Here is a 23,334-nt window from a genome sequence, read left to right as displayed (position 1 = left end):
TCCGAGACTTTGCTGCAATGTGCAGCTCCTCATTCAACCCTCACACCCGATTTCTCGAGTATTCGGCTGAGTAGATCACCGGGGGCTGCATAGACCACTCATGATCCTTAGCTGAACGTCGACGACGCTCACCCCACGACCAGGCAGTCAGTGGGATTCGAACTCGCAACCTAACGATTGTAAGACAGGCGTTCTAACCAACTGCGCTACCTGGCCGTATTCAAATATATTAAATATAATACTGACTAAAAAATTAATTATTAATGGAACCTGCAAAATTTTAGGCGCGCCGCGCATATTTTCGAAAATTTACACCGTAGTATGAAAATCGAGCGCTAAAGGAAATACTGTTATATTTTCACAAGAATATCTAGCATAATAGTTTTTAAGTGTTATTGTTGCATTTCAAAACTCCTTTTCGCTCTATTTGGTAATCTTTTTGATGTGTAATTTTATTTCTAACTATGTTTTCATGTATTCTCATTGATGTGGAGTAATCATTCATATTATTTCCCATTGTTTTTATCATATGCTTACTTCTAACGTACTTTTTATCTTCTACATAGTTTATTGTGGTTTGTTGGTACTGAATTGGTTTAATTGATCCTTTACGATTACACCGTTAGAGAAATTAGGGAAACTAAAATATTGAAATGAGTTGTGGCCATTTCGAAATATTCAAGGAGGTTGTATTTAAAAATTGAAGATCTTACACCAAATATGACTTTAATAGTTTTTCGATAAAGTTTCACAACTTCATGAAAGAACAGTCTAAATAGGACAGTTTTTAGAAGAGCTTTAAAAGATTCCAGAGATTGAGCAAATTGATTGTACATCTTAGGAGCTACTACAGAGAAGCTACCCACACCAAACTTAGATCTGAACATGTCTTGCAGATAAGTTGGAGCCAATCCTAGTAAGGATTCGTGAGATAGTAGTCAGATTTTGAATGCAATCCTTTTCTTTATATCCAACCGCTAAAGATTGATCAGTTCATCCTCAAGATGGTCATGTTTATATTGCCTATTAACAGCTTTGGCAACAGCATTTTGTAGTAGCTGGAGCTGATATGGAAGCTTCTTGCGAATTCCAAAGTATGTACTGGAAGGTACCCTTAAAAAGTATGTACTGAAAGGTACCTTTAAAAGATTATAGATCTTTCGACTTGGTCCCTAGAATGGTGTTCTGCTAACAGTTTTCGACTGACTTGAATGTCCTGCACAGCAGATTGAAGCTTCTTAAATTATTTTTTATTCTTATTGTATTGCTGTGTAAATTTGATTCTAATTCTAATTCTAATAATTGTCTAACCCTCAATCACAATCATTTAGTAATTTCGCATTAGTACACAGATTAGCAACTTTGTTTTAAATAATTTCATTCTGTTGTAAGTAGTATTACTATTCTGTTGTCAAAAGTGTAATGAAAAAGTTATCATGTAGTTGCCAGTGATAAAACATTACCATTTAACACAACCAACCAACCCCGGCGCTGCCCTCCCTTAGCATTTGTTACGCCACTGGTAGTGGTTATAACTTAATTTGTTTGCTATAACATCATTTTTGACAAAAATCTTCAGTTAGAAGTCGATCATGTAAAATGAGGATGTGCAGGATGCGAAAGACAGCTTGTTTAGGCATCGTTCTCACACTTGTGATTCTTACCATATATCATAGATACACATCAGTAAACCCCGTAAGTAAGAAAATTATGTCTAACATATGTATATGCTGAAAGTAATATTGCATAATGATTACAATAAAATACAAGAAATTACTGTATGATTCATTTTTTTCATTGGTTAAGCGTACAGATTCAGAACATACTAAATTTGCAAATGCTTGTATGCCCCAACCATAATCACTCCCTGGACGCAAGCAGGTATTCAGGATGCTACTGCTTGTAGGTGTAGTTGACAATCACACAGTAATATATTCAAGTGTGCATCTTGTAGAGAATTGTTGTGGTTATCCATCCAGCTAAAAACGAACAGTCTAACTGCAACAATCTTGCTACCTCCAAAGATAAATAACTATTTTATATGAACATTTTCGCTCAGTTTTGTGACCTTGAAGTATCTCCTGACACCTTGGCCTTGGTTATAGATCCTGAGACACTGTACCTAGTTCATGATATTGTAAGATCTAAAGTTCGGGTTATTACTTATTACAATATGTTGACTTCTCCAGCTCTATCAATTTCGTGAGATAATTGAATCAAATGGTTTACCAAAGTCAAAATAAAATAAGTCAACAGGAGGATTGTCCTAAATCAAATATACAGTGTAGTGTAAAATGTCTCTAAAAGATTTGACAAGCAAGATTTAACTCTAACAAAACCATGTTGGTGCTTCGAAATGAGGTCTCCTAAAAATTCTAAAACATAAGATCCAACAAACTGTAAAAGGCTTCAACTTTTACATAGACAGTAGACATATGAATAGAATGATCTAAAATTAATCTTTAAGTTAGAAATAATATATTTCTCATACTTGATTTCCTCATTTTCAAAAATAAGGTGTTTACATATCTGAGGTTACTACTAGATGGTTCTGTATCAAACACATGCTTCATCCTTCACACTCTGACATACAAGCAATATCTATAACAATTAACCAGGCTTCTTTGCTTCTTCATTATTCCATACTTTTCGAAAGTAACAGGAACAATAACTTGGTTTATATCTTAGTGACTTTAAGATACTTGTCTATCAACATCATAGCAGACAAGATGTTTTAATGGAATATTTTTTATTCTTCAGGTTATCTCTAAAGGACTTAAGGAAGAAAGTTCGATTTCAAGTCAGTTCAAAAATGCTATACAACAATTCTCAGCAGAAGAACGCCCTGCAACCACTTTTCAGGTTAGAAGCTGTGATATTGTTAAACTTTTTGAATGGGTAAGAGTTTGCAACAAGAAAATCACATTTTTTCGAATTTGTTAGCAAATTGATGCCTAAATTCTGTTCAAATCTTAGTAAATTGCTGATTTGAACAGGTCAAGCTGAACAGATTTTTTGTGATTTTTAACCTAGTAGCTGAAAAGATTAAATCTGGCTGTTAATCTGTCTGTTGTAGAAAGTGGCCATGCAGTACGATCTCAGGGCATTGATTAACACTGAAAGGCAGTCGAAGTGTTTTTCCGTGGCTTCTTGACTCCAGTGAAAAGAATATAATTCAATGCCACAGGAGGAATCGGAAAGTGGACCCCCAGAGGTAACGAACGGAAATCCACTGAATGGCAGTCTGAATCCCGATCAAAGCAACCATCTTGCAAATTCTTCTACAGCAATAAATATTGTAGTTGAAGATGGGCTTCCTTTATCAGACCATCACATTAAAGTGGAACCTGACAACTACCTTGCTAGATGCTCCATCAGTAAAGGAATACATCACAATGGAGCTGATTTACAGGTCAGTGGAGAGAGGGGTTTCTTTAGACTTTTAGTAAATTATTTATTATATTATATACAATACATCACAATGGAGCTTTATATTATATATAGTTTAAAGATATAGTAATATAAGATAAACAAATTATTTGCAGGTGTCAGATTTAGTGGAAAATCTCCCATTTCAATCTGAAAACACAGGTACAGTAACCAATCTTAAACAGGGCGATTGAGAATGTTTCAACTGGTCGTTTTCCTGTGATGTATCCTTATAATATTGTTATCTGAAAATGGAGCTTCACTATTCACTAACTTGCTTTTTCCCCTTTAGATCACGGACAGTATAATGGTAATCTTAAACCTTTACCAACCTCTGAAGAATTGACTGTATTTCTAGTGCCCCACTCACATTGTGATCCAGGTTTGTTGGGAGGGGGATGTTAGTTTCGCTTCATATTACAATTACACAGTACGGTAAGCTGCGAAGAAAAATTTACTTTAAAAGTTATTATGTTTTAGATTGAACTCTTTATTTGCGATTACTGTACTTATGTTATCGTTGTAGATTATAAGTCTTATTTTCTTTCTTATTCAGGGTGGAAAGAGACGTATGACCATTACTATGAGAGAGATGTTAAGCCGCTCTTAACAAACATGTATCAGTTTACTTTGGAGCACGAGGACTTCAAATACATCTACGCAGAGGTTTCTTCAACAACATTATATATTTTTTAGAATCAACTACCATGTCAATTAATGTATACCATTATTGTATTTTGTTGTATTTAGTATAATAAAGCTTGTCATGGTTTTGTTGACTTTTGCAACTTTTCGTGTTCTGCACAACAATTAAAGAATAAAGATATTAAGTCGAGAAATAATAAAAATCAAGAAACCCCGCTTAGTGGTCACCCGACCTAAGTAATTTCCATTTGCAGGTCTCTTTTTTTAAGCTGTGGTGGGAGGAGCAGACTGATAAAGTTAGACAGGACATGGCCAGACTTGCTCGTGAGGGCAGGTTCGAGTTTGTCCAGGGAGGTTGGGTTATGAATGATGAGGCTAACACACACTACTTCGCCATCTTGAACCAAATGATGGACGGGCACGAGTGGTTGAAGAAGAATCTTCCAGATGCTGTACCTAATGTTGGGTGGGCTATTGATCCATTCGGACTGTCGCCATTCATGGCACAAGTCAACTCTATGTTTGGATTTAATGCCATGCACATACAGGTTATATAATGCTGTTTATTACATTTCTTATTTCATTTGGAAGAAAAAAAGCACCCGTCTTAGCGATTTGTTTCAGTGGTAACCTCCCAAGCTAACTATATTTTTTCAGAGAGTGCACTATACAATCAAGAAGCACTTAGCTCTGAACAGAAAAATAGAGTTCAGATGGCGACAGTCTTGGGGTGATTACTTTTAACCAAATTGAACATTTCTACTTGTATTCCTAACATGGGGTGTTCTAGTGATTGCAATACAAACTACAAAGTACATATTCAGGAATGCAACTTTTGACTCTATGTAAATACCCTTAAATATGACTGATACGGAAACAAATCTGTATTTATTATTGATCCGCAATATGTTCAGATCCCGATGGTGATACTGATATTCTAACCCAGCTTGGTCCTTTCGGAGGTTATAATTCTCAGTCAACTTGTGGTCCGGATCCGGATGTTAGTTTTCTTTTAAATCTCATCAAAACATGTCATTAGTCTAACTTATTGTTTTTGTCGATTCATTTCCGTTGAGTTACACGTAAATCGGAGCATCAGTGATGGTAATAAAAGATAAATTGTCCGGATTATAGCATTAATAAGTTGGTTAAGTCGGAAATTCTCATATTATTTAAGAAGTTTTTGCTCTCCCAGATTATTTCATAATCCACAATATTATGCAGATTTGTTTACATTATCACTTTGCTGCGTTCACAAACCCAAAGTTTGGAAAAGATCCAAATCTTGTGAAAACTACTCCTTCTAACGTAAAAGAGAGGTAAATCAATTAGTGCGAAATATTTTACGAGTTTTTCAAAATTTCTTAATAATTTCCAAGATCATGATAATTGATAAACTGAAAATAAGTTTTTGAAAAAACGCTTTTTAGGTCATTGAAGATTCTTGATCAGTGGCGTAAAAAAGCGGCGTTGCACTCTTCTAATGCTGTGTTTATTGAAACTGGATTTGATTTCTCTTACATCTACAAAGAATCCTTGGAAGTTATCTATAGCAACTATAAGGTAATTTATCTTCATTCACTTTACTGTAATTGTTTTCGATTTTGATCACGGGTCTTCACTCTTCGCAAGCCATGTATGCCAAAAAAAACAATTTATGATAATGTTATCAATTTGATATTTATAACTCTATTTTTACTAATATATCAATCAAACTATTTGTTTTAATTATTTAATTGGACAGTAGCACTAGATAACCACAACTTCAGCCAATGATGGAGTACATTAATAGTCATCCAGAGCTCAACACCCGAGTTAAATGGGGGACTATCAGCGACTACTTTGACAAAATAAAGAAGTCAAATGTCAACTTTCCGAGTCTAAGTGGTGACTTCTTCACGTACGCTGATAGACTGGACGAGTATTGGAGCGGGTACTATACCACACGCCCCTTCTTCAAGAACCTGGACAGAGTTCTAGAATCTTCCATCAGGAGAACTGAGATCCTCTTCTCATTCCACAGAGAAAAGGGGGATGTTGAGAAACTGACTAAAGCTAGGAACACTCTGTCTTTATTCCAGCATCATGATGCTATCACTGGGACTGCAAAGCATCATGTTGTCTTGGACTATGCTAGAATGTATGCAGTATAGGTTGATTTTTCTGGTTTTCTGCCGTTTTATATCAAATTATATAAATTCTGAGAATGTTTAAATTTGAAGCCATTTGTATTGAGGTCTCAGTCAAAACTATTGGTTACAACCAGGCCCTAAACCAGGCGTTACAACCAGGCATTACAACCAAGCGTTACAACCAAGCATTACAACCAAGCGTTACAACCAGGCATTACAGTCAGGCATTTCTCAGGTTGTTAAACGCGTTTAAAACATGTATAGAGTTGTCCACATCAGCCGTTCAACATATTCTGGAGACAAAAAGGACAATAGGAGAACAGTTCCAGCCAATCCGGCAGAGAGCGGGATATGAAGATCTTGAAAAGTTCCGGGTTTTAGAAGCACCAGTTGGGCTTGTTATAACCAGTACGATACCAAGAAAAACCGATTCAGCTCAAATCATCGCAGTCAAATCACATCTCAATTTGGAGGCAAGTTCAACTTCAACATTAATATATTCAAGTGATAATTTGCGAGGTCTCCAATAGCTACAAAGTGATACTACGGATCTATCCAACTATAAGTTTCATGTTTGGTACATATTATCAAAGACTAGTGTGCTTCAACAAGCTATGAGATCTGCATTTTACATGCTATAATTTGTCCTGATTACAGGTGGAAAGTACTGGGGGAGGAGTTGTACTTCAGCAGATTGAACCAGCTATTGAGTACGGTACACTAGATCCCAACTCCGAGTTCATTGTATTCCGGACTGAGCTCCCATCAGTTTCTATCAATAAGTAAGTAGAGAAGTAATTTGTTAATAGTGCTGGGTTCTTCCACTTGTATATTAGGCGAATGGAAATGTTTAATGTTTAAATGCCACGAGAATGGGGTCACCCTTTATAGGAGGCATCATAATCATATTTGATTTTTAAGTGATAATAATCTCCTATGATAACCCTTTTCTACGGTTGGTAGCACACTTTTATCCGGTAAACAATTTGAGAGATAAGGATTCTTAAATAAATAATTATCATTGATATCCAGGTTCGAAGTAACAAGCTCTGAAAAAGACAAAGAAAAAGATAGAGCTAATGTCCAATTTTACAACCCTGGTGAGAAAGCAGCGGAGATTTCCAGTCGAGACTCATTTACAGTGTTATCTCATGATTCAGCATGCGATGATATCTCGCTTGGAGGAGATAGGCTTGCTTTAATCTTGGATTGTAGATCAGGTAGCCGGACCGGTATATAATAGAGGTTTCACTGTATTAATGTATGTATTAATGTATTATGCTAATAAAATATATATTATATTTTCCCATGAGGTTGTGTATGTATTTTAATTGTTTGGTTTTATTATTATTGATTAATATTACGTTGGGAGTATTTGTAACAACTAACAAGATCAACACGTTTAGTTAAAATACTATTTTATAATCCACCTCTGTTATCAAGATGGTACATATTATAACAAGTAAATAGTAATTAATTTAACAACATGCAAGGTCGTGTGAAGAGAATAAAGAAGGAAGGAACAAGTGTGGAAATAGAACAACAAGTATTACTGTACAAAGGAAGAAGTGGAGCTTACTTGTTTAGACCTAGCGGCTCTCCTACACTTCTCTGTGAGTTTACTTATCTGTCAACATTCGGATATTTAAATCTTATACAACTTTCAACACATCATGTTCCCTAATTTGAAAGCATCTAATCTGCGTTAACATCTATTTACTCACTTCCACCAGTCACTGAGTCATCACGACCAGAGATAGTCGTCATAAAGGGATCTCTGAGGGACAAAGCAGTCGTTACCCTCAGGATCCTAAACAGTGTACTAGTCCTAACTTATATTGTGCATCATCATCCGGGTGAGGAATTCGTTATTTACTGTTTCTTTTTGGAAAACAAGATGTATCTGATATTCACTTTATTTTGCTTTGCCCTCTTTCGCAATTTTGTGATCTACTTATGAACAGAATGATTAGTTTTAGAATCAGTTGCTAATTAACTTCCTTCACTATAAGGGTTGGAGGGAGAGTTTGTGGACCTGAATATAATGTCTAATCTAAGGGATAGTGGCGATCTATCAATCAGATTAAAAACAGATATTAAGAGCGGAGACACCATTTTCACTGACCTAAACGGTCACACTATCCAACAACACAAGTATAAAAGTAAGCTTCATACACAAGGGAACTTCTTTCCAATGCCCTCCACCGCTTTTATCCAAGATTCATCGACTCGGCTGTCTCTTCTGGGATCAGAACCTCATGGGGCTGCTTCCTTAGCTCAAGGTAAGTTATCTCAATATTTTAGCTGAGTGTTATATACTTCAATGTTTTAAAGTTTTTTCATTGGATATCGCCGCCCGACTTTCATCAGTAAACAGCTCAGGTAGTTTTCAGAACACAATTGATTATTTATTTATTATAATTCAAACTACTCTATTGCTTCAAGGTAGGTGTCTGCAATATTTCACCTAAAATTCCTAGGTTGGATCGAAGTGGTGATAGACAGGAGAACCTCACAAGATGATTTAAGAGGTTTGGGAGAAGCTATACAAGATAACATTCCAACCCCTGCTAAACTCCGCATTCTGGTGGAAGCTAGATCAGCCACCCCCACTATTAGCGATCTATATGTAGTGGAGTACCCCTCACTAGTCAGCCACTGGACTCTGCAATCTCTACTTCATCCTGCTTTTATTCTATCTGTAAATCTCGATCAGAGAGACCCATCTGCTTCTACTTTGCAACTAATGTAAGTTTAATATTAAATTAGTTGAACTAAGGTTTACAAAATAAATTAGAGTGTACAAAGTTATGATTATTGGTTTGGTAGTGTAACTGGTATCTTAGTAACTCTTCCAGAAGACAGAAGTCTCTGGGTTTTGTAACTTAGTAAGATCCGGCTGGATCAACAAGTACCTGTGATCGCCTGATAAGTGCACAATACCTTGAACTGTTACTCAAGGATTTGGTAGTAATGATTTTTGTGTCACCAGAAACTTGCTTATCATCACCAGGAGAATTAAAATGATAAATTTCAGGAAGTCTTTACCGTGTGATGAAGAGTTAGTTAATTTGAGATATGTGAACGATACAACGTCCCAATTAATTAGGAGAAAGTTGGGTTTCTCTTGTGCTATCAATACGCCTGTAAACTGTGACTACCAAGATCTGGTAAGTTCCTTTATTTTTAGAATATAATATATAATGTAAGAGATGAAAATATGTAAATAAAAACTGAACTTTTTCACTTTAAAGTTATAACTAAATTATATTACCCAAGAATATTTCAATTCCCTTTTCTGAGATAATTTTGCCTGACCTTTACTTTTCAGAGCTTAGAGCAACTATTTGCGGGAAATGTTGTCATTGTGAACCACCCATTTTCTGCTCTTCGTACGGAAGAAGACACTAAGACAAGGGACCTTAAATCAATGGAATTTTCATCTCAGTATGTCACGTTTGATGAAAAAATGAGTTTTTAGACAATATAATCACGGGGCAGCGTGGCTTGTATATTTTTCTGCTTTTTAGTTCAGCTAGCAGGAACCCGTCTAACCCTAAAGTGGTGTCAAAACTCAAGATACTAAAATAATCATTACCTATTTAATTCGCGTTTTTTACACCACTTGGGGGTTCAAATTTTGGGCACTAAAATTCTTATTCCTTGGCCAATTTTTTATTTTTTCGTGCTGATTTGAAGGCTATTAAAGCATTTGAACCATTTGAACCAGTCAAAAAAGTTTAAGTTGTATATCTTTTATGGTTTTTGCAGAAAGTCGTGTTAAAGTTGATGATGTGGTGTCAGTAAAATGGTACGGATATATAAACATATATATATATACGTCTCGCTTTATATATACTAGCAGGAACCCGTCTAACCCTAAAGTGGTGTCAAGACTCGAGAGACTAAAATAATTATTACCTATTTAATTCGCGTTTTTGACACCACTTGGGAGTCCAAATTTTGGGCACTAAAATTATTATTCCTTGGCCAATTTTTTATTTTTTCATGCTGATTTGAAGGCCTTTAAAGCATTTGACCCAGTCAAAAAAGTTTCAGTTGTATATCTTTTACGGTTTTTGCGGAAAGTTGCGTTAAAGTTGATGCCGTGGTGTCAGTAAAATGGCACAGATATATATATATCGTCTCGCTTTATATATAGTAAGATAGTAAGATTTAATGTTTTGGTTTTTCATTAACCAGTGCAAGTGTACGGCTTCTACTAAAATAAAATACTCAAATTTACAGTTTACACTTGTAATAATATTTAATAATATGAGCGGGATATAAATAAATACCTCATTTCATCAAAAGTTGTCCTTTTTTACTATTTATTGAATATACATGTATTTTGTTAATATTATTGACTATTATTTAATATTATTAACTATTATTTTAGATCTAACATCATAAGATTATATTTTAATACCACATTACAAATTTTGTAACTGGTAATAAATAAATAAATAAATTCTAACATTTATTACACGCTTCGACATTAAAATATACCCAACAAAGATGTACATTAAAGTCATTCAAGCGAGACTTAGTGTTGAAATAGCAAGATTATGGACTTTTTAAACAGTTCAGATTTTATGAACAAATATTTGTATGAAGTTACCAAAATTATGCACTTTCATATCAGTTCAGACATTATGGACAAATATTAGAAATATTATCAAAAGCTAGTTGGAAATAAAACGTCTTTAGGGCATTTTTAAAACATTCTACAGATGATAATGATCTCACTGAGTAGGGTAGTTCATTCCAAATTTTTGGTCCACAAAACATAAATGCAGCATCTGTTCGTCTGAAATGAGGAGCAGGAGGAACTTTCAACAAATAAAAGTCATCATCTAGTCTGGAACTTTGTCTTCGTACTTCCCTTAGATTGACGTGTCCTTGTAAGTACTGAGGGGCTATGTTATTAAGACACTTGAAGACCAGAAGTGATATTTTGAACTTAATTCTGAACTGAACAGGCAGAAAGTGGAGCTTTTTGAGGTAAGGCATGATAGGTTCACGTATCTTTTTTCCGTAAAGACCAAAGATAAATCTAGCAGCATTGTTCTGTATCTTTTGTAGCTTATGAAGATTCTTTTCTGTTAGTCCATAATAGACTGAGTTGCAGTAGTCTATGAAACAGAGGATATTGGAGTGAACTAGCTGAACTTTTAGGTCATGGGAAAGCTTCGAACCGATTCTTGCTAAGTCCCTTTGATTCAAATAACATACTTTGGAGACAGCATTTATTTGAGAGTCCAGATTCATTTGGTGATCGAAAAGGAATCCCAGGTTCTTGGCCTTGCTAACAGGGCAGATTGAGAGGTCTCCTAAATCCATTGTCTGGATTGGGCTGACATATGGTCCTATATCAATGAACTCTGTTTTTTCATCATTCAGTTTTAGGAAGTTAACTGTCATCCATTGCTTTATCTCCAGAAAGCAATTTTTCACAGCTGTTAAATCAGGATTAGAACTGTGAACATCAAAAGTAAAGTACACCTGTGTGTCATCTGCATACAAATGTATCGAGAAACCATATTTTGTGACAATTTCTTCAAGATCTCTGGTATACAATATGAACAGTAGTGGTCCTAAAATGGATCCTTGAGGTACACCAATATCCAGATAGCCTTCAGAAGATGTGGCTTTTTTTACTTTAACCTTGAATGTGCGATTATTAAGGTAACATTGTAACCAGCTGAGTGCTAGTTCTGTAATACCATACGCATTCTTGAGTTTCGTAAGAAGGAGGTTATGGTTTATGGTGTCGAAAGCAGCTGATAGATCTAAGAGTAGAAGCACAAAATTCGATTTGCTGTCAATCATCATTAGAATATCATTATGTATTTTGGTAACTGCAGTTTCACAACTATGGAATTTTCTATAGCCTGATTGATATGGGGAAAACAGGTTGTTGACATCAGCATATTCATTTAATTGGCAATGAACTACTTTTTCTAGTATTTTGGACAGATAAGTTAGATTGCTAATCGGTCGATAGTTTTTCAGCTCATCAACATCTAAGGTAGGTTTCTTGAGTCCAGGCCTAATAGATGCTTCTTTTAGGGCAGATGGAAACTTTCCGACTCTTAGTGATTCATTCACGATGTAATGGATGATTGGGAGAAGCTCGGGTAAGCAGTTCTTGAAGAGCCACATTGGTATGACATCGAGTACGCTTGATTTATTGGGAAGACTCTTAATTAAGGTTTCAAGGTCTGATAATGAGACTTCCTTAAACTGATTAAGTCTACACTTTGCATTATCTATCGAAGTAGAGTCCTTGGTACCTTGACCGTTTAGGGAAGTGTTTTGAATTTCCTTCTCAATATTAGAGTAAATGGTCTTTACTTTTTGATCGAAGAAAGTCTTGAGTTTGGCAGCCACTTCGATATCTTCACCATTTGGCAATTTGCTGGAGCCATATTCCTTATCTAAAAGTTTATTTATGACTTTATAGGTCCCTTTCGAGTCTCCTTTGCAAGAACTGAGCTGTTTATCATAGTAGCCATCCCTAGCTCGATTGATAGTGATTTCTGCGTCAACACATTTTTCAAAATGAGTAGTTTTAAACTCATCATTCTCTGGATACTTTTTGGCTTTTCGTTTTGCCCTTCTCCTCTCTCTGACAGCAATTTGACATTTATTATCCCAAAAATCAGACTTTTCAGCAGTAAATCGTTTCGTAATAAGTGGGGCATGTTTGTCTAGCACCTGTTCAAGGACATTTTGATAAAGGTTCACAGTCTCGTCTAAGGATTGATATTCAGAAAGGTTAAGCTCTGAACAAAACAGATCTTCCCTGAACTTATCGATGTCAATTTTGCTTAGCTCTCTGACATCTTTTTCTTCATATGTACGAGCTTTATGAAGATCGAATGTGACTGGGACCTGAAAACTTACTAGATAGTGATCAGAGCTGGTTCCAGTGCTTGTCTCTACCATCATATCTGTTACAGACAATGAGTCACTTACACAGCCTAGAGTAAATAACAAGTCCAGTGTCCCGCCGGAGATGTGAGTAGGAGAGTCGACATGCTGAAGGAAGCCTTTGCTCTCACAAAGAGCAATAAAGTTCTGGGCAACATTATTGTTCAGGTCTTCAACATGGAAATTAAAGTCACCACAAATAATTGGAGATCCAGTTTTAAGCAGAAGATTGTCCAGGTATCCATCAAAGTCATCCATAAACTTAGATATTTTTGTTTCATCATATTTCGCTTTGGCCTGAGTGCTGCGATAAACTACACATAGCCTGATAATCTCACCAGCAGTTTTAATTACACATTCAAGTACTTCAAAAGATGAATATTTAGTAACATCATTGCGTACAGGCGATATCATTTTGGGGTTGAAGAGAAAACCAACACCACCTCCCCTACCTCTTCGAGGGGCACTGATAATATCGAACCCAAAATCACGGATTTCGGCAAACTTTGCCCGATCATTAGTTTTTAGCCAAGTTTCCGTGATACAACAGATAGAAATCGAGTTATCTTTAAGCATTTCTAGTACGCCACAAGTTTTGTTGCATAGAGACCTTGCGTTGAAACAACCAATAGAAAGCTGTGATTTCTGTCGATTAGCACCTAATTTCACATTACGTTTTTTGAAATAAAATCAGTGTTAGCAGCAATACGTTTAGTTTCTCTTACCAACACAGGACAATCGTAAGCTGCCGCATTATGTGTTCTTGAATTCTCGGCATCATTAGTGTGTGTTGAAGCCAAACATCGAGCACAGGCATGTTTGTCCTTCTTCTGCTTAAATTGGCATGCTGAAGACCGGTGACTTCCCATACAGTACATGCAGGTAGGATGTTTATTTGTTTTGACTTCATTACAGTCAACAGAAGTGTGTCCAATCATTTGACAATGATAACACTGTTTGATGTAGAAGCGATCAGTTACTTTGTATCTGCGACTACCTAAATAGAGAGATCCTTGTTGTTGGTTAAAGAGGACTCTATAGACAGATGGTGATAGTTTGATTCCAATAGTGAGCTCTATGCGTTCCTGCTTATCGTTGGTGAAACGTTTTATCTTATTGAGATAGACAATACTGATAGTGTGCCTTGCTTCATACAAATCTTTGATGGACGAGTTTTTCTCCACAATTTGGGCGACTAAGTGGTTCTTTTCAAGATCCCTAAGTTTATCGGCATCATTCCCTACAGCTGTAGTGTCTATATCGTCAAGAACTTCAGAAGAAACACCATAAATAGTAACTTTTGGCAGCATTTTGTTGCCATTCTTAGACTGATATCCATACGAATCTAAGGTATTTCCATCATTGAGAAGTGAAGTAGCCTTATCACGAATTTCAGCATTAGGGAAGCCAATTGAAACTTTCTTGTTGTTTTCATTACATCTGAGAAATACTACTTGACTGCTCTTTAATTTATCAGTAGCAAATTTTTTCACATTCGTCATTGTTGCAGCATTTACCGATTGTTCTTCTTTCGGGGACAGAATTAGAATCTCGGGTGATGAAGGTTGTGTACGTGTTGGAGCAATTGGAACATGTGGTGGTTGAGCAGATGGTGTGGAACTGTTTGAGTCGGTAAACAAGCTGGAATAGAGAACGTCCTTTGTATGAGAAACAGTACCAGATTTTGTTACAACAGTGTTTACTTTATTGTCAATAACATCATTGATATTTTTCGTGAGGTCTTCTTTTAAAGATGAAAACTGTTCAGCAAATTGTTTCATAAAATCAACCTGATCTGAGGATCGCTCTTGAGCTCTCTCAGGTTTCTGGGACAGTTGTTCCTTCAGCAAGGTTTTAAGTTCAGACATCTCTTCCCTGAACTCCAAATTTATGGCATCTATTTTATTATCTAACAATCCTACCCGATCTACGGTAGTAGCAGCCCTCTTTTCCTCCTCAGCAGTACTACAATCATTACAGATAAATAGAAAGCGACCAAATCGTTTAGCATAAGATGAAGTGTTGTTCACAGCATGAGACAGGTGAGCAGTAAAAACCGTGGGCGCACTGACATTGCAAGTTTCATCACAGTTGATAGCATGAAAACTGTCCTTACACCAAAAACACTGTACAATGTCGGTACTTTTGACAACCTCATCATTCGAACAAGCTTTACATAAACCGTTGACGAGAAGATTCTTTGCAGAGTTATGAGCAGACTTTTCCATTGCAATTGTGTATTTGTACTTGTATAGATGTACAAAGGTAAAGTACAAACACCGTAACATGTAAGATTTGGATTGATTTTCACAATTATTATTGTGTTGTATTTATATGTTGTAATTCTACAAGGTGAGGGATAGTAATAATATCTTCACTCTCTTTAATGCATCTGCATACATATATTATATATTATTATATTTCCTGACTTTGTCAAACCAACTAAATACTAATCAGTTAGGGATGACTGAGTTCCTTGACCAATCTGACGAGTTACAAGAGAAATACTCCAAACTCTATTCTCTGTTGGACGTTTCTGAACACATAGTTTTTTTCACTGGAGCTGGAATATCTACAGCTGCTAACATTCCTGGTTTGATTGTTACATCTTCTTATTAGTAGGGGGCTGTGCTTACCACACTACATATTGTTACATCATGTATAATGTTGTGGCTGCAAAGTGCTATTAGTTTCACCAATAGATGTATTATATATATGTTAAAACGTCCATTTATTTATCTAAATAACTCAAACATCAGATTTTCGTGGTGACCATGGTTTAGACAAAGCACCTCTCAATATAGCTCAAATGGGAATCTCTGAGAGGGACTTGGACTCCAAGATGCCAACTGTTGGGCATCGTGCTATTTCCTTCTTGATGGAGAAAGATCCTAGATTCGAGTGAGTTTGTAATTCCGGGCTGTGATATGAATATATAGTGGCACCTCTATAGTGACACCTCTATAGTGGCACCTCTATAGTGGCACCTCTATAATACCGGGCCTCTCCGGGAAATAGCATAATGGCGTTTCTTTCAATCCTTGGTTTATGGGGGGTTAGCAAAGGTATCCTTACAATGCTCATTAAGGGGGCCGGGGGGGTCTTCATCAAAATTCTCTCGAAATTGATTTTATAGTTGTTTCTGATAGAGGGGAGTGATATCTACCAGCTGCTTTTGGTCCCATGGAAAAATATTGTTCCTAGCCGAAATTATCGCTGGTCAAAGGTCAGCGCTCATGTGTAATTGTATTGCGCGAGCGATTTTCAATCGCTCGTCCTGAAAATCAAGTCTAAAAATCTATCTTCTCCTACATTTTTTGAGCAATCACCCTGAAACTTTCAGGATATGTTCTAGGGATCATTTAGAAGAGAAGTATCGAGCCGAATTTTGAGATAGGCCTCAGAAAATTTTTAATTCGATTTTGAAAATCTTGGACCTCATTTTTTTACGATTTTTCCAGGTCCAAGATTTTCAAAATCGATTTAAAAATTTTCTGAGGCCTATCTCAAAATTCGGCTCGATACTTCTCTTCTAAATGATCCCTAGAACATATCCTGAAAGTTTCAGGGTGATTGCTCAAAAAATTTAGGAGAAGATAGATTTTTAGACTCGATTTTCAGGATGCGCGATTGAAAATCGCTCGCGCAATACAATTACTCATGAGCGCTGACCTTTGACCAGCGATAATTTCGGCTAGGAACAATATTTTTCCATGGGACTAAAAGCAGCTGATAGATATCACTCCCCTCTATCAGAAACAACTATAAAATCAATTTCGAGATAATTTTGATGAAGACCCCCCCCCCCCCCGGCCCCCTTAATAAAACATTGTTAATCTGTTATGTTATGAGTGCTTTGACTCCTTTCTTTGTCTTACATTAATACGGGTATTTTGAACGGGTCTTTTATAACATTCGCTGACAAATTACAAGCTACCTCACAAGTTGCAATAGTACTTCAAGTAAAATATGGGCAAATGAAAATCACTCTAGAGACTTAAACCTTTAATATTGTAAGATTTGTTGCAACATCTAATCATGATGGATTGCATCAGAAAAGTGGAACTCCCTGGGAAAAGTCAGCTAACGTTTTTGGGACTGCTTTTATTGAGGTAAGCACATTCTCTTAACCAACTCATAATGTCAGTGATTCTTGATGTGTCAGTAAATGACAGGAACCAATAGTGTGCTTTAGATCTTATTGATTTGTTGTTTATCAGTGTATCTCAGGAGTGCCTAACCTGCAAAACACGGTACATAAGAAAAGTGATAACTCCGGCTTTACATCGCCGTTGTGAAAAAGAAGAATGTTCCGGAAAGTTAAAGAAGACCGGTGTGAGGTATGGGCAGATGGTACCTGTGGGACCCCTGAAAAAAGCAGAGAAAGCCGCTAAAGCTGCTGACCTGGTCATTGTTTTGGGTATGTCACCTGTTGTCACGTGTTGAGTGGTTATTGTTAGTATATGTATTGCTCTTTTACTGGAGTTGTTATACTATATATTATAGAGAATTTGTAAATGTGAGACCAATAACAGGAGGTATTACAGGTAAATGTAAGACCAATAACAGGAGCTGTATTACAGGTAGCAGTATGAGAACATCTCCGTTCTGTGACTTACCATCCTTATCAAGTTGTTTTGTTATCTGCAACAGACAAGATACACCTTACGATACACAAGCTGAGATATGTATTCATGATCACATTGACAACTTCATGATACGAATCCTAAATCACCTTTGTAAGTTCCACTATTTATATATACCATCTTTTATTGTGCTTCATGATTGGTGTTACAACGACATTTTTAAGTTACTCTAATTTTTAGAACGAAATCAATCATCCCAATGCAAATGTTACCAAGTTTCAGAAACTAAAAGGGATCTAAAGTTTGAGTACCGACAGGAGTTTGTGATCAAAGCAGTTGGAGATGAAGTTATAGCCACTACCCCACGGTTCAATGAACCGGCTGTTTTTATTGAGAACGTGGAACTGAGATTAACCGTGAGTCAGGTTCTAATTATTTGTAGCATACTGCAACTGTGTAGAATGTAGATGTATTTATAGAGAAAGTACCGCATCAGAATATGACTGTCCAAGATAGTTATTAATAAACTCATAGATATGCTTCAAGTCAGGTGTTAGATTATCAATAAACCCCTCTTGATATTTGTAATATCGCTATCTAGAGCGGAGGAGATAAGACATTTGAGCAGAAACTAAACGGAGACTTCTCTCTACCGGTTGAGTCTATCCCTGATGTGACCCAGTCTTACACTGTTGTTGTTGAGTTTAAAGAAGGTTTTGAAGTTGATAAAGTTGAGCTGGTCTTCAAATTAGGGGAACAATCAAAAGGAGCTCTAGTAAAGAATGTGTCATACGATTTGTAAAAATAGTATAATTTTGACGGACAATAATTTTATAAATAAAGTAGTACTGAGTGCTCTTATTCCATTATATTATTCCTTTTTTCATAATTTTTTGCCATCCCATTCAGTTTTAAGCGATGGCATATTATGTATCTGAAAGTTCCCTTTTGTTTGATTTGATAATATCACCTTTGAGTTTTGTGTGTTTGTATTTTATTATAGTTGTTTAGTTGTTGTTTACGGATTATTTGTAGTGCATTGATAATGATAATTTAGGATTTTGTACTCTACAGTCTACTTTCAAAATACATTTAAATTTTTACGATTTATATTTCTGGGATTGCGTTTATGAAATGTTAATGATAATGTATTTAGATGAGTATATATGTATTAATATCTAGCATGTAGAAAATTTATTGAGCTAATAATGTACATTATTCAAAACAACGGGAGTTAATAATTAATATTTCTCAACATTCAATTTGCAGCAGTTTGTACAACCTACTGTGTGTTAATTTCTAACTGTTGGCTTAAGTTATAAAATGCTTTAGTGATATTAAGAATATAATCTAAAAACTGAACATTCGTTCTGAAGGTAAATTTAATGGCATTTTTAATCAGCCTATAATAATCTCATTCTCTCATGACAGCTGCAAGTAATGGTAAAATCCTCAGAAATATTCTGATGTTTCGCAAATTTCCCTCCTCTCTCAGAGCCTTCTCTACTCAGGTAACTAAATAGTCTTCAGATTAAGTTTACCAGCATTTCACCTGACCCTGACATGGTCGAATAGATTCTTCGTTTCCTCTTGCTGAAGAACATTGCGTTTCTGTGCTAACTTTGCACTTTCTTTAATCTCAAACATGTTACAGAGTTTTGTTAAAGAGATTCCTACCGGGAAACAGGCAAAATTAGTGGACACTTTCAACAGAGAACACACCTATCTCAGAATATCAATCGCTGAAAGATGCAACCTACGATGTTTGTTTGATAATATTTTTTATTTATTTTAAATTTTGCACTGTAAACTTTCGTATTTTTCTTAGAATCTGATTCTGACTGGCATTTCAATGTTTCTAAACCGATTTTAAAATATATTTTATAATTGGTTATATAACAACTAAACTAACACCAGGTCAATACTGTATGCCTTTGGAAGGGGTGGATCTTACTCCAAAACCAGATTTGTTAACTACAAGTGAGATAATACAGTTAGCTGAGATATTTGCTAACCAGGGGGTCAATAAGATACGTCTTACTGGTGGAGAACCTCTTATTAACAAGGACCTTGTTTATTTAATTGGTAAGTTTTTAGACTACTTTTTGATAGATTACTTTTTGTTGTATATTTTAACTGTTAGGAATTTCTAACAAAATGCTTGGTGATTCGTTGGTTTGATACTACAATTACTGCAGAGAAATTAAAATCGTTGGATGGAATTGAAACAGTGGCGTTAACAACGAACGCTGTGACACTGTCTCGCCACTTACCGAGCTTGGTATCTGCTGGACTTGACAACGTTAACATTAGTCTGGATACTTTAGTCCCTCAGAAATTTGCTTTCATTGGTCGCCGTCCAGGTGATTTACATTTTACTGATTTTGTCAATTTATCGTTCTATAAAAAGGATTTTTTGAATCAATCAATGACGGCCGGGTTGAGTCTAATTAACTCATTCAGAACTTATCACATTACAAAGTGGCAAAACTGACCTGGATATTATGATAAAATGTCTTGCGCTGTGAAGTCTTGTAAATACAAAGTTTCTTTCAGCACTAAGTTTTTACGCCGCGCAGTATAAATCACATGTATGATGTATACTGGGTGACGTGCTCCCTTGGTGCGGTGCTGGGGAACGATGAACAGTTAACAGCCGATGTTACAATACAACAAGACGAATAATAATGACAATGTTTTTTTACTAATGTGCCTATAATGTTTAAGCTCGATTTTGGCAGATCCATGAATAACAGATGTAAAGATAATTTAAATTTAATTTCAGCGGCAACTCTTCAAAAAGTTTTGAAAGGAGTTAGAGAAGCTATCGATTCTCCTCTAAAATCTGTCAAAGTAAGTGCACTGTAATCTGCGAACCTTTTTTAACATTGTCTTTTCTGCTTCGATTTACATATTAGAGCAAAATTTGTAGTAGTTGTACAGCAATACTAAGCTAATGGGATTATGTCCCTTAAGCGCTTTTAACTTCCATTCACCAAACCTTGACTGCGGCTCTGTTAACAAGGTTTGGCCGGTAGAGGGTCCGCAGTAGTCCCATTACCTTAGTATTGCTGTACAACTACTACAGAAGTAATCCCGATAACACTCTACCTCTGTCTGATCCAGAGGATGTCACCATTAGAGCAAAATGTTGATAAATTGAAAAGTTAAATGTAATCCTGTTAACATCGTGTATTTATATATTTATATATTTACATGTTTATATATTTAAGCTGAACACAGTCGTCATGAAAGGGGTAAATGATGATGAGATATGTGATTTCGTATCTCTGACGAAAGAAGACCGGATATCAGTTAGATTTCTGGAGTTCATGCCCTTTTCTGGAAACGCGTGGAGTAAGCACAAGTTCATACCATATCAGGCTCAAATCAGCATCATCGAGGAAAAATTCGGCAAGCTGAGTCGCCAGAATGATGAACAAACCAGTACCTCTATGGTATGTGAGATAACGAATAATAACTATAGCCACGTTCAATTATCAGAATTGTAGATTGTTATTTCGTTTACTATAAACAAGTTCATTTTCCAACCTGTATTCGCCCACTTAATCACATCAATATATCTTGTGTGATTTCAGAACTACACTGTGGAGGGACATTCTGGAAGTATAGGATTTATCTCCTCAATGAGCAGAAACTTCTGTGGTGGGTGTAACAGACTGCGACTTACTCATGATGGTAATCTCAAAGTAAGAATGAGCTCCGTCTCGTGAACAAAGCGTGTCACGTGTTAGACACGTGTTATTCTCGTGTTAGTCACATATTTCCTTATTACTGGTTTGTCGAATGCGGTGTTAACTGAAAACTCTGTGTTACTACATATATTTATCATGCAAGAAATTATCTAATATCTATTTATTTCATCAGTTGCTCCTGTTGTGTGCTCAATAACAAGTATAAAATATATTGAACTAATCTAAACTGCATTTGACCGATTTTATAATAATAACACCTGCTTACATTATTACTTTCTAAACTGTCCGTCCATTTAGATGTGTTTGTTTGGGGAAGATGAAGTGTCCCTACGTGATACTCTGCGTGATCCCTCGCTCTCTCATGACAACGAAAACGAGCTAGTTAATGTTATCAGTGCTGCTGTTAAACGGAAAAAGTTCTCCCATGGAGGTCAGTTACTTGGTATTCTACTTTTCTGCCAGTTCTCATATGATACAACATGACGTATTTCAGAACTAACTTGACAATTTGTGATCATAGTAGCCCTGTTGTTATTTTCTAATCATATATTGAAGGTGAGGAGGAGATCAAGAAGGGCATGAAGAGACCAATGATCCTTATCGGTGGGTTAGTTCTATCGATTATTGAGTTTTAATTGCAAACTCTTAAGAGTAGAAAGTGGTAATAAAAGCGGACTATACTTTTTAACAGTTTTGTAATTTCAGATAAACGTGTGACGCCTCCCACATTCCGCATTCCTGACCCCAGAAGACATGTACTTTATCAATCTGCTAGGAGTATGAGCTCCGAATCATCCTCTGAACACTATAGTAAATATAGTTCATTAGGGTTATCACATATAGACTCCACTGGGGAAGCCCATATGGTAGATGTAGGATATAAAACTCCGAGTTTTCGGATGGCCACCGCAGAAAGCACTATCTCTCTAAACAGAGAGGCTTACGAGAGCGTTGTTAAAAACACAGCCAGTAAAGGGGCCGTTCTAACTGTAGCTAAAATAGCCGGGATTCAAGGTGCTAAACTTACTTCCTCTCTCATTCCTTTGTGCCACCAGATAAACTTAAACAAGGTTGATATCACTTTCACATTTTCCGACAGTCAAAAAGAAAGTCCGTCCATTTCAGGCATGGTTTTAAATTCTTTACAGCACTCAAATCCTTGTCTTGAATCTGTCACAAAAGACATCTCCTCAGAGGGGGCTCCTACAGAAACTAACCCGACTAGGTTCCAATTACACATCAACTGTACAGTGTCTTGTAATGCTGTGACTGGAGTGGAAATGGAGGCCCTGGTCGGGGCCTCTATTGCTGCCCTCACAGTGTATGATATGTGCAAAGCTTTGGACAAATCTGCTGTTATTAGTAATACTAGATTACTGCGAAAAGAAGGGGGTAAAAGTGGATCGTTTTTTGTTGAATAATTAAAAAGGTGGAGTTAATTGTGTTTTATCTTTTATAATAGATTTCCGGATCTTTTTGAATTAATCCCGATGTTATATATGTATTTAAGTAAGGTTCAGTTTTATTTTTACAGCTGGTGGTAATTTATTTGCTTAGAGGTTTTTACTGTGTGTAATTTCTGCCAATTTCTATTGCTGTTGTTCGCTTAAAAGTTTTAAGCATCAGATCTTGCGAAGTTTTCGCAAGTTTTATAAAATCAATTGAAAAAGGTTATCTTTAAACAAGAGAATATGTGCATCATTTAGATAAAATACCAAATTAATAGATTAACATCCTGTTTATTACTGCGTAATAATATAATCCTCCCCATGACCTGTTATTAGAATTCCTTTATTTGAAACCAGATAGTTGAAAACAGAACAGAGTTTCGGATTCAAATTTAGGGATTTAAGATAAAATCGTTTTCATATCTTAAAGCTTTTAAACACA

At 36.0% G+C, this 23,334-nt stretch overlaps 5 protein-coding genes across 8 annotated transcripts in view; 4 read left to right on the top strand and 1 right to left on the bottom strand.

The window, feature by feature from the left end:
* The window catches only part of LOC134814624 (phosphopantothenoylcysteine decarboxylase-like), a 99,856-nt gene that overhangs the window by 14,031 nt on the left and 62,491 nt on the right, over nucleotides 1–23,334 (bottom strand). The window lies entirely within an intron of this gene.
* On the top strand, nucleotides 1,572–10,582 carry LOC134815156 (alpha-mannosidase 2x-like). Its single transcript, XM_063823660.1, has 21 exons — nucleotides 1,572–1,695; nucleotides 2,761–2,862; nucleotides 3,188–3,412; nucleotides 3,546–3,591; nucleotides 3,722–3,811; nucleotides 3,986–4,095; nucleotides 4,329–4,622; nucleotides 4,732–4,804; nucleotides 4,989–5,074; nucleotides 5,299–5,393; nucleotides 5,505–5,637; nucleotides 5,844–6,214; nucleotides 6,442–6,679; nucleotides 6,864–6,988; nucleotides 7,239–7,426; nucleotides 7,700–7,819; nucleotides 7,940–8,062; nucleotides 8,219–8,488; nucleotides 8,687–8,954; nucleotides 9,244–9,376; nucleotides 9,538–10,582. The coding sequence occupies exons 1-21, from the start codon at nucleotides 1,600–1,602 to the stop codon at nucleotides 9,685–9,687; spliced, it is 3,336 nt and encodes a 1,111-aa protein (XP_063679730.1). The 5' UTR covers nucleotides 1,572–1,599; the 3' UTR covers nucleotides 9,688–10,582.
* On the top strand, nucleotides 15,604–19,007 carry LOC134815089 (uncharacterized). The gene is made up of 7 exons (XM_063823563.1): nucleotides 15,604–15,735; nucleotides 15,902–16,043; nucleotides 17,161–17,254; nucleotides 17,373–17,562; nucleotides 17,726–17,881; nucleotides 18,005–18,144; nucleotides 18,330–19,007. The coding sequence occupies exons 1-7, from the start codon at nucleotides 15,606–15,608 to the stop codon at nucleotides 18,528–18,530; spliced, it is 1,053 nt and encodes a 350-aa protein (XP_063679633.1). The 5' UTR covers nucleotides 15,604–15,605; the 3' UTR covers nucleotides 18,531–19,007.
* LOC134815106 (uncharacterized) lies at nucleotides 19,116–23,185 on the top strand. Of its 4 annotated transcripts, none has more exons than XR_010160217.1 (10): nucleotides 19,116–19,239; nucleotides 19,383–19,491; nucleotides 19,646–19,813; nucleotides 19,927–20,091; nucleotides 20,514–20,581; nucleotides 20,962–21,186; nucleotides 21,328–21,427; nucleotides 21,742–21,874; nucleotides 22,000–22,051; nucleotides 22,150–22,240. XR_010160217.1 is itself a non-coding variant. In XM_063823583.1 (10 exons), exons 1-10 carry the CDS (start codon nucleotides 19,153–19,155, stop codon nucleotides 22,151–22,153), a joined length of 1,122 nt encoding a protein of 373 aa, XP_063679653.1. In that variant the 5' UTR covers nucleotides 19,116–19,152; the 3' UTR covers nucleotides 22,154–23,174. The 4 variants fall into 4 exon arrangements, 1 of the variants encoding a protein (XP_063679653.1); XR_010160215.1 differs by having other exon boundaries at nucleotides 21,328–21,500; XM_063823583.1 differs by having other exon boundaries at nucleotides 21,328–21,438; nucleotides 22,150–23,174.
* On the top strand, nucleotides 22,224–22,865 carry LOC134815107 (cyclic pyranopterin monophosphate synthase-like). Its single transcript, XM_063823584.1, has one exon. It carries the CDS (start codon nucleotides 22,224–22,226, stop codon nucleotides 22,863–22,865), a length of 642 nt encoding a protein of 213 aa, XP_063679654.1.

This window comes from Bolinopsis microptera, chromosome 5, assembly GCF_026151205.1.
Source record: "Bolinopsis microptera isolate Bmic1 chromosome 5, MBARI_Bmic_1.0, whole genome shotgun sequence".
NCBI classification, from domain to species: Eukaryota; Metazoa; Ctenophora; class Tentaculata; order Lobata; family Bolinopsidae; genus Bolinopsis; species Bolinopsis microptera.
Note: the sequence above shows the minus strand (reverse complement) of the source record. Positions and strands in the feature narration are given on the sequence as shown.